This window comes from Chaetura pelagica, unplaced genomic scaffold (genome assembly GCF_000747805.2).
Source record: "Chaetura pelagica isolate M959 unplaced genomic scaffold, ChaPel_1.0 scaffold264, whole genome shotgun sequence".
NCBI lineage: Eukaryota > Metazoa > Chordata > Aves > Apodiformes > Apodidae > Chaetura > Chaetura pelagica.
Window position 1 is genome coordinate 295,991 of NW_009953064.1, and position 9,520 is coordinate 305,510.

The 9,520-nt window shown below is 56.1% G+C and overlaps 2 protein-coding genes across 2 annotated transcripts in view; both read right to left on the bottom strand.

Annotated features, from left to right (window-relative positions):
- SUMO3 (small ubiquitin-like modifier 3) overlaps nt 1-9,486 on the bottom strand; it is a 12,962-nt gene extending 3,476 nt beyond the window's left edge. Inside the window, exons 1-2 of the mRNA XM_009996753.1 lie at nt 9,411-9,486; nt 8,375-8,427 (exon numbers count right to left, since the gene is read on the bottom strand). Coding sequence (XP_009995055.1) covers nt 8,375-8,427; nt 9,411-9,486 — 129 coding nt within the window. The remainder of the gene's footprint in view (nt 1-8,374; nt 8,428-9,410) is intronic.
- Nucleotides 1,332-7,529, bottom strand: PTTG1IP (pituitary tumor-transforming 1 interacting protein). Its single transcript, XM_009996740.1, has 7 exons — nt 7,511-7,529; nt 6,967-7,019; nt 6,031-6,139; nt 3,668-3,773; nt 3,508-3,573; nt 2,680-2,726; nt 1,332-1,375 (listed from the first exon to the last, which is right to left on the bottom strand). Exons 1-7 carry the CDS (start codon nt 7,527-7,529, stop codon nt 1,332-1,334), a joined length of 444 nt encoding a protein of 147 aa, XP_009995042.1.
- Nucleotides 9,487-9,520: the final 34 nt, after the last annotated feature.

Genomic DNA, 9,520 nt, shown 5'->3' on the forward strand with positions numbered 1-9,520 from the left:
CTCACCGGGGCTCGGTTCGCGCTCCCCGCAGCCCAGGTGACAGATCAAGGTGCTCGTTCAGCACCACAGCCACGCGCTCTGTCCCTGCCACCTCCCCGCCAGCAGGGACGAGGTGTCACCCGCAATTCCAGCCCCTTCGCCCGTCCCGGCACCAGCCCGGAGCTTGGAGCTTCAGGAGCTCAGCTGGAGCCGCTTGGGCTCCAGGGCCGTGCAGCAGAAATCCCACCCCCTGGAGCAAGTCCCACCCAAGGAGCCAGCCTTCCTGAGAACTGTCAGGGTAGACGCACGGCTCTCACACCAAGCTGCTGCACACGGCAAGGCCAGCTTTGCTCAGGGCCACACAAGAGCTCCCTGCTTCCTTTCAGCCCTCCTAGGTCCCTTAGCACCTTTATAGAGAGCAGCTTCACTCCCAACACCCAACTGACCCCAACACCCAACTGACATCTCTATGAACAGACTCCTCTCAAGCCCAGCAAGACCCCAAGTCAGCCTTGCTCCTGCCTCCCTCCACCATCAGCACCTGAAGATGACTCCACCAGCCATCACTGTCCACCTGTACCCAGTTTGGAAGCAGGATTAGACTCTTTCAGACCAGCATAGTAATCAAATCAGTTTAATATATAGTCAACACATTGTAAATGCATCTGAATCCTACAGTATTGCTGTCAGCAGTGGCCACCAAGCCCAGGAGACCACCTTTCTAGAAAGGCACAGAGAGGGAGGGGAGTAGGGGGGGGGGGCATTTCCCCAGATTAGTTGCAAGTGAGAATGTGCACATGGGACCTTCCTTCTGGAAGCCCGAGACAACCAGGAACTTGTGCTTTTTGAAAGGAATGCTAATGTGCTGGGACAAGAACAGGCCCCTGGAGTAACAGCCAAGGCCAACAAGTCAAGAAACTCTTGCTGGCTTTTGCTTAGATTAAAAGGAAGAAGAAAAAAAAAAAAAAAAAAGGAGATAGAAGAGCTTGTCTCTGTGTGTGTGAAAGGTTTTTGGTGGGGCAGGAGCAAGAAAGGTGCACAGGTTGCTTTGACCCTTGGCCAGAGACAAGGAATGTTACTTGCATTGCTTTGGACTCTTGTTATCACCCCAGGAGTGAGTGAGAAGAAACGTGTCATCCTCTGAGAGTGCCACCACATTTTCCTGCACCAGCAGAGCAAGAGGAAAGCTCTGGAGCCAAGTGAGCATCTGGAGTGGGGACAACGGTGCCATCAAGCATTTGTCTCATCTTCTGTGGCAGCTGAAGGGGGAAGTGGCACCACAGGGGTCTCTTCATGGAGCCTGGGGTCCCGTGGCTCTGCAGGAAGGCACTGGTTGGGAAGGTCTGGAGGTGCTAATTCTCAAATTTGGCATAAGGGTTCTCCTCCTTGAACAGGCCTGGAAGAGGGGAGAGATGGGTTCAGTCACAGCCAGCAAGAAACAGAGTTCTTGGCCACAACTCTCATCCAGCCTCCTGTCCTGGAGCCCTTCTGGAAGACCTGCTCTCACTCAAGCTGTGCACACAGTCAACACTATTTCACTCTCCTCTGCACCCAAGGAGATCCATGAGGAAGCCTGACCTGATGGCAAACCCCTCTTGCAGGAACTCATTATAAAGCCCAGGTAAAGCAGCACGACTGATCTTCCAGAGCACCCCTTCTGCATGCTCCTTCTGTGGGACTGGACTCAATAGCAGGGAGCCCCAAATTAAATCCAAGCCCTTCTCAGACCTCTTCCTACATCCACAGACTCAGCAAAGATACAGGGCTGATTTCTGGGCCAGTGACAAGTCCCCATGTCACTCTGTTAGCTGCCTTGCCAGCCCCCAGCTCAACACTTTGAGGAGGAACAGTCAGAATGGACAAGACTGCAGACTCTGCAGTCTGGCTGCAGCAAGACAGAGCCCTGGCATGGAATGAGTCCTTGGAGCACAGCTCTCTCACTGCCACAAGGTGCTTCCTCCACCAAGTGTCCTTCAGGCACAAGCTCTGCTTGCTCTTCCTACTCCAGCAGAGCCAGCCCAGCCAGAGACCCCTCGATCTCCTGTCTGACCTGGAACCTGCAGCAGCTGCACACAGAGGGAAGGTCTCCATCTTTCCCTGCAGCTCCCACTAAAGCCACAGACCAGAGTGCCATGCTTGGTGTGCCCAACTGCTCCATGGCCACAATGGGAGAGCCCCTGGCAGCCTCCATGGCCAGGCAGGACAGACTCCTCCACCAGCTCCAAGCAACTGGCTGCTCCCATCTTCCTTCCAAGCTGCTCCCCCCCTCAGTGAGGTCCCCACCTTCCCTGGGGCCACGGGACTCACCCAAAGGACAGTCCAGCCCCAGGAGGGAGGTTATGCACTCTCAGGGGACTGGGCCACTTCTCTGGGAACTGCTGCTGGCACAGAGAACCAGCTCCACAGCCAGACTGGCATCTGCTCTGCTGGAGGGCCATGCCTGAAGGGCAGCAGCTTCTCCCACGTGGCAAGTTTGGAGGACACAGGTCCCAGGGAGTGTTTAACACTCCCTCATCCCTGCCCAAGAGGAGCAGCACTTGTGTGGGGTCACACACCACGACCATCTCTACCCTGGCTCCCAGAGAGCAATTCACTGAGACAGGGGAAGTGGAGACCATGTTTTCCCTGCTGGCAGCTGTGACCAGAGAAAGGAGCAGGCTAAGGCTGCTTGATCTGAAGCTCAGTGTGAACCCCTCGTACCGTATTTCCTTCGGATTTCATCATGTCGTGATTTCATCTCTGCTCTCCTGCAAGAAGCCAACACAGAGACCACAGGTCGGTGACTGGCAATACAAACAAGCAAGCAAGAGATGACAGCTCCTTGCTTCTTCCCAACCCAGGCTGTTCCAGGCTGCCAGGGTTGCTCAACCCATCTCCCCACCTCCTGGAGGCACAGGGGACCACCAGAGTCACACACACCACATGGCTGGGATGCTGCACCCACAGAGGCCTCAAAGAAAGATGATGCTTGTGAGGTTTACTCAGAGATCTTGGAGCAAGTCCAGAGGAGGCCACAATGATGCTCAGAGGGCTGGAGCAGCTCTGCTCTGAAGCCAGGCTGGGAGAGTTGGGGTGTGCAGCCTGGAGAAGAGAAGGCTCCAGGGAGCCCTTAGAGCAGCTTCCAGTGCCTGAAGGGGCTCCAGGAAAGCTGGGGAGGGGCTTGGGACAAGGGCAGGGAGGGAGAGGACAAGGGGGAAGGGATGAAAACTGGGAGAGGGGAGATTGAGGTGAGACATGAGGAGGGAATTGTGGAGTGTGAGGGTGGTGAGAGCCTGGCCCAGGTTGCCCAGGGAAGCTGTGGCTGCCCCATCCCTGGCAGTGTTGAAGGGCAGGTTGGATGGGGCTTGGAGCAGCCTGGGCTGGTGGGAGGTGTCCCTGCCCATGCAGGGGGGTGGAGCTGGATGATCTTGAAGGTCCCTTCCAACCCATTCTGTGGTTACATGTGAGCTCAGGGTGAAGCCAGGGTGAAGCCCCAGCTGCCTCCTGGCCAGCAGGCCCAGGGGTCCTGCAGCCATGACCCCACCTCACCTCTCCTCCTGCCGCACCCGCCTCCTCTCTCGCTCCCTGGCTGCTCTCTCGTCATCCTTGTCTGGCCTGGCAGACAGAAGAGCCTGGTTAGTGCTCAGCACTCAGCACCTGCTGCCACCTGAGCTACTCCACGAGCACAGGGAGCCCCTCCAATACTTGCTTTTTGCTCTTCTTCTTGCAGCAACAGCAGCAGCAGCAGACCCCCAGCCCGAGCAGGACTGTTCCTCCCACCACAGACATGGCAATGATCAGGGCTTCAAAGTTCACTGAAGAATTTGACAAGACACATTTAGCACAGGAACACGTGGCTGCCTGGGGGTACAATATTTACCAGCTATGGGGCTACTGTCACCAGCTGGGCTGGGGACACACGTAACAGCCTGGGAAAGCAAGATGGACATTGTTATCCACAGGTATCCAAGTGCTGGCACCAGCACCTACACACCAACTGAGTATCTGGAGCTGCTAATCATAGTGCTCAGCTTCTGGCTGGGTAGAAAGGCAAGAGCAAATGCACACAGGTCAAACTCCTCTGGCAGGAACAGGAGCAAAGCTGCCTTAATCACTAACCCAGGTGAACAGTAACTCATCAAGGGGAAAAGAAAAACCAGACCCTGGAGGCTTCAGGGTTGAGGAGCAACCTCCAGCAGAGAGGTCACAGCTGGCCCTGGAGTTACTGCCCAAAGAAGGCAGCCTCAGAAGTCACCTGAGATGAGATGGGAGTGGGCTGGGGGCACTGGTGGCTGGCTGGAGTCCTTGGACAAGACCTGTTGGGATTTATCAGCTTGGGGCCAGCAGTGCTGCTGAAGCAGCTGAAGGCAGAAGGCTGCTCTGTGCACCCCACCAGCATGTTTTCCCAGGCTTTGGAGGATCTGCCTGCCCATACATCATGCAAAACCCAGTGGGATGTGGTGGTGAAGCATCATCCTTTTTGCCCTGGCCCCAGGGAGGCACAGTCTTGCCTTGGAACAGTGGGAGGCTTTGGTGGCTGCCCTGGGACAGACCCATGGAGTCATGTGGGGGACAAGCCTAAAAGCCAAGGATCAGAAGACAGCCCAGGGAGGGTGAGACAAACCCAAACAGCTCAAAAGGGAGTTTTTCCAGCAGGCCCATGTTTGCTTTGAAGCTTCTGAAAAGTTCAGATCACCCCTTCCCATGGAGAATGGTCCATGGAAGAGCGCCAGGCACCCACCCCAAGATAAAGGCATAAGTCCCACACACACTCACACCAAAAAATGCAGACTCATTTAGGAGCTAATCTCCCCAGGACTAATCTCCTCTGAAGCCAGTTTTACAAGTGAAGGAATGTGTTCTTCTATAATCAAACCTTTTGTGAAGCTACTCACATACAAACTAGTATTTCAAGGTCAAGTTCCAGAAAATCACACTGTGCAGTGCTCACAAAGAGGAGATTCTTCCTCCACGAGGTATGGGAGTGGTTTTAACTCTTGTGGGCAGAGAGCCCAGCCTCAGGCACAAGTCAGGCCACCACAACACAACCCCAAGTTCCTCATCAAGGGGACATGTGAGAGAACTCAAGGCTCAGCTTGCTCCCTAACTGCCCCAGCCCCCCAAAACTGGGTCCTGCCTGAGCACAAAGCACCAAGGCAATAATTTCTCCAGAAACCCACCAGGAAACAGGGCATCAAGGAGGAAAGGCAGCCAGAAAAAGGATCTCTCATGGGTGATCTGGCTGCAGGAGCCAGCTGCAGCACAGCTTCTGCAGGAGTGGTTTTGGAAGAGGGTATTTTCTCAGGTGGGTAAGAGCTGAGCAGGACCACAGCACGCTCAGCACCACAAGCCCATGCAGGCCTCCAGAGAAGTCACCTCACTTCTGATTCCAAGAGTCCTTGTGAGTTTTAAGAGCCTTCCTGGGACACCAGCCACACTGCTAAATGTGAAGAGCCAGAAACAGTGCAAGGAATGATGCACAGGGTGCAGAGGAGAGAGCTGCTGGAGAAACACACTGCTGAGCACACCTGGAGCACCTTCAACTCTGGTTCCTAGGCATGAGCCATGTTTGGAAGCCTCTGTCATGTGAAAGCAAGAACAAGGGGCAATGGGAACAAACTGGAGCACAGGAGGTTTAATCTAAGGAAATACCTCTTGCCTGTGAGGGTGACAGAGCCCTGGGACAGGCTGCCCAGGGAGGCTGTGGAGTCTCCATCCCTGCAGACATTCCAGCCCCACCTGGATGTGTTCCTGTGGGATCTGCTCTAGGGGATCCTGCTCTGGCAGGGATTGGACTGGGTGATCTCCAGAGGTCCCTCCCAACCCCAACCACCCTGTGGCTCTGTGAAAGCATGAGGAATATATTTAGAGCAGGTAAAGCCCCAGGGTAAAGCCCTGATCTCACTCCGCTTTCTCACCCAGGCCTCAGGAAGTTTGCAGAACCCTGCCTGACTTCAGCCTGTCATTGCCACACCAGCAGCAAGAAGGGAAGCTCCTGCTCCCTCCTGGGCAAGCAGCTGGCAGGGCCACTGAGCAGCAAGGGCAGGTGTCACCCCAGCAGCACCCACTTACCCCAGCAGACTCCCCAGCGCGCAGAGCGGAGCTCGCAGAGGTCGGCGGGGGGGAGGACTCTCCGGACAGGGTACTCCATGCACCTCCCACTGCTGGCACACCACAGGCACTGGGACACAGGAACCAGGTGGCACAGTGTTACTGGTTACTGCCTGTTAGCCACAGGGGCCACCACTGCCTGCTCCCAGGGACCAGGCAGCACCCAGCAGCAACAGGATGCTCGGGAGTGACAGTTGTATGTGGTCAGCACCAAGAGAGGCAGGGGAGGGGAAATGCAGGTTTGTAGAGCAAATAAAGATGCTGAGAACCCTCCTCCTGGCTTTCATGGTGGTAGTGATCACCCAATCCTTCACATTTATTCCGAGTGGCATTTTTTGGGGGGACAAGAAGAACACTCTTCTTTCCCAGTCAATCTACCTGCAGCAGCTTTGCACCCTGGTCTTCCTGGTGGCTCCAACCCCCAGATGGTTGGGTTTGGTCAAACTGGTTCTGGCTAAGTCAGTTGTGACATCTGACTCAAGCTGAAGTTTGCTGATACCTGAGATAAGGCAGTGGAGGTTGGTAGGACACACACACACATCCTGTACCCACCCACAGCCCAGTGGAGGGGCAACTTGACCAGCCAGTCCAGCCCACTGGGCTCCTTCACTGTGCACATCCCCCTGCCAGGGTGTCCCACCTGTGAGGAGGAGCTCAGCAACTCCACGACTCCACTCCAAAAGCACACAACAAAACCCAAAGCAGTTCCAAGCAATCTCTTCCCAGAGCACTGAGAGGGAAAATGCCCTCTCCTCATCATCACCATGGGTGGGTGGCACTGCAGCATGCTCAGGACCAGGGCAGGGAAGCAGCCCCAACTTTCCAGGAACCAAACAGCCCCACAAAGCCCATTTTCAGACACTGGGAGATGTTGGGAATTTTACTGCTACTACTTACAGTGACATTTTTCAGGCACTCCTCACAGCTCCTGTTTGTGTACTGCTGACAGTCTACAGGAAGGGAAAAAAAGAGACACCTCAGTACTTGGAAGAGCTTCTCAGTGGTTTAAAACTCCAGACTCCTCAGAGCCTGCTCCCACCTGCTCCAGGAGGCCCTCACTCCCATCAGAGCAGTGGCAATGCTAGATTCAAGACACACCCCACGCCATGGTGGGAGACACAAAGGAAAATGGAAGTTCTCTGCCTTGCCCCTGCTGACCCCAAGCCCTGAGCTGCAAGTTCCTCTCCCTGGGTCTTATTTCCCTAAAAGCCTGAGCACATGGTGTGGCTGGCAGGGAGTGGGACAGCTGGGTGACACAGCTGGGGTCAGTCCAGAGGGAGCCTGTGAGGATGAGGACAAAGCACTGGGCATGTGGTGCAGGCCTGTATCCCCAGGTGATGGAGCAGGTCAAGCAAACAAGCCTGAGACAAGGAAATGACTCCCAGGAAAAGCAGAAGGAGGGACACAGCCCATACCCTCTCACTGCACATGAGGGCTGTACCTTGCCCCAGCCAATTCATCCCGACCTTCCTTTAGCAGGAGAGGCTCCAGGTGATGGGAGCAGCACCACAGCCTAAAATCTGTGCCCATGTTCAGACCATGTTTCCACCCCCATTTGGTAGGGGAAGACCCCTGCTCTACAGACACAGGCAGCTCTCAGCACCAGTGGATGATGCCATCCCAAGGGGGTACAGGTCAGCTGGGCAGGGGGAACAAATCAAGTCTGAACACAGGCCAAGGCAGCCCAATCCAGAAAGTCTTCCTACAGGATATTTGCCTGCCATTTCACTGGTGTGCTCCCCCAGACCCTCAGGAAGGATGAAGTTTGCCAGCCCTTAAGGAGCAGACATTTAAGCCTCACCCCTGCCTCAAGGATGGAAGCATCAGCCTGTTTGCCTGTGGTTTACCAAACAAAAACCAAACAACCCCACAAACCAATCTGCCTGACTACTCAGTAACTGCTGGCAGAAGAATCACTGCTGCACAGCACCTGAATCAGGAAAAAAAACCCACCACACTCCAAGCAACAGTCCCAGAAGTGCTTGTTTTCCACACTCCCAAGCAGCAAAGATGCATTTTCTCACTCCAGCTGGCAGGAGCCCTGGGCTGTGACCCACTGTCAACAGTCACATGCTCTGTGCAGCCCTCCAAACAACTGGGCAATTTATGAACACAGCTCAGATAAGGGTGTTTACACTCTGCCTGGAGAGGCAGAGATTGCAGATTTGAAACCCTTGAGGAAGCTGCGTCTTCCCCCGTTTCTCCAGCTGGGACAGGAAAAGCATCACTGCCTCCAGACTGTTTGCTGACAAGGAGGCACAGACAAGCCCTCTGGCACCACAGGAGGCCGAGGAGGGCTTATGGTTTCCACCAGGCTTCCTCCCAGTGCTCTGCTTTTCACTGAGGAGTCCCCTTCTCCTGGCAAGCCCAGCTGGGGCTCATGCTCACAGCCCAGTCAAAGCCACCCTCCCCCAGAGAGATGGGAATGGGCTGTTCCCAGGACCTCCCAGCCCTTCAGGATTGGGGTTTTGCCCAAACACCCCATCTCAGGGGACCAGCCTGGGCAGCACCTTGGGCACAGAGGTGGGAGAGAAGGTCTTGCTGTGCTAGAAGCCAGTGCTTTTGCCACTTGGCTACGAAAGAAGGGAATGGCAGGGGGTATAAGGAAGCCAGCAGGACACATGCTGGTCCTCACTCTCCTCCTGAGCAGAGCCACCGTGCAGCTGCCAGGAGGCTGGGCATCTTCTGGAGAACAGCTCCTTGCTCAGAAGGGTGGGCAGACTTCTTGGGACCCCCTCCGAGGGGGCTGCCCCAACTTTTTGCTAGAGTTTCTCTACCTGGCACCTCACCCACAGGGCTCTGGAGAAGCAGTTAAGCCACCACCTGCTGCTCACCCAGATCTGAGGACACCCACCCTTCTTCCTGCTCTGAAGAAGGACAGGCTCCCCCAGGAGCTCCTCCAAAGGGCCACCAGTGGGGCTGGGATGTCTCAGAAGTTCCCCCTGCCCAGCACTGGTGCCCAACTCCTACCCAAGCTGTTCAGGTCACCAAACACACCCTCGGCAGCTGGAAAAAGCAGCAGATAAAGCCTCTCCTCCTACACCCCATCTCGCAGACGTCAGAGGGACACCGAGGTGCCCCGGGACACCCTGTGGAGCTCCCAGGTGCCCTCCCAGCTCCCTCTGCCCGTCCCCAGTAGCCACAGAGCCCTGCCCAGTAGCCACCAACCCAGCCAGGCTGCTTCCCGCACCGGCCACCCCGCAAAAGAAGATTTGGGGTGCTCTGCCAAGGAGCCTCCACCCCTCCACAGGGGCTGAGAGGGCAGGAACTCGCCCGAACCAAAGGCTCAGAGGCGGTACCGGTAAGGAAGGAGCTCCGGGCTGGGAGGGGGACACGCTTACCTGCCGGCAGGTGCTGCGGGGCCGCGGGGAGCAGCGCCAGGGCCAGCGCGGAGCAGAACCGCAGCGCCCAGGCCATGGCGGGGCCGGGAACGGGGCTGGACCGGGAGAGG

What these genes read in the sequence shown, in the direction of transcription:
- PTTG1IP (XM_009996740.1), bottom strand. An exon ending in GCGCTGGGGAGTCTGCTGGG is followed by an intron (nt 3,774 to 6,030) that starts GTAAGTGGGTGC and finishes CAAATTCTTCAG; the next exon opens with TGAACTTTGAAGCCCTGATC. An exon ending in TGAAATCCGAAGGAAATACG is followed by an intron (nt 1,376 to 2,679) that starts GTACGAGGGGTT and finishes CCCCTCTTCCAG; the next exon opens with GCCTGTTCAAGGAGGAGAAC.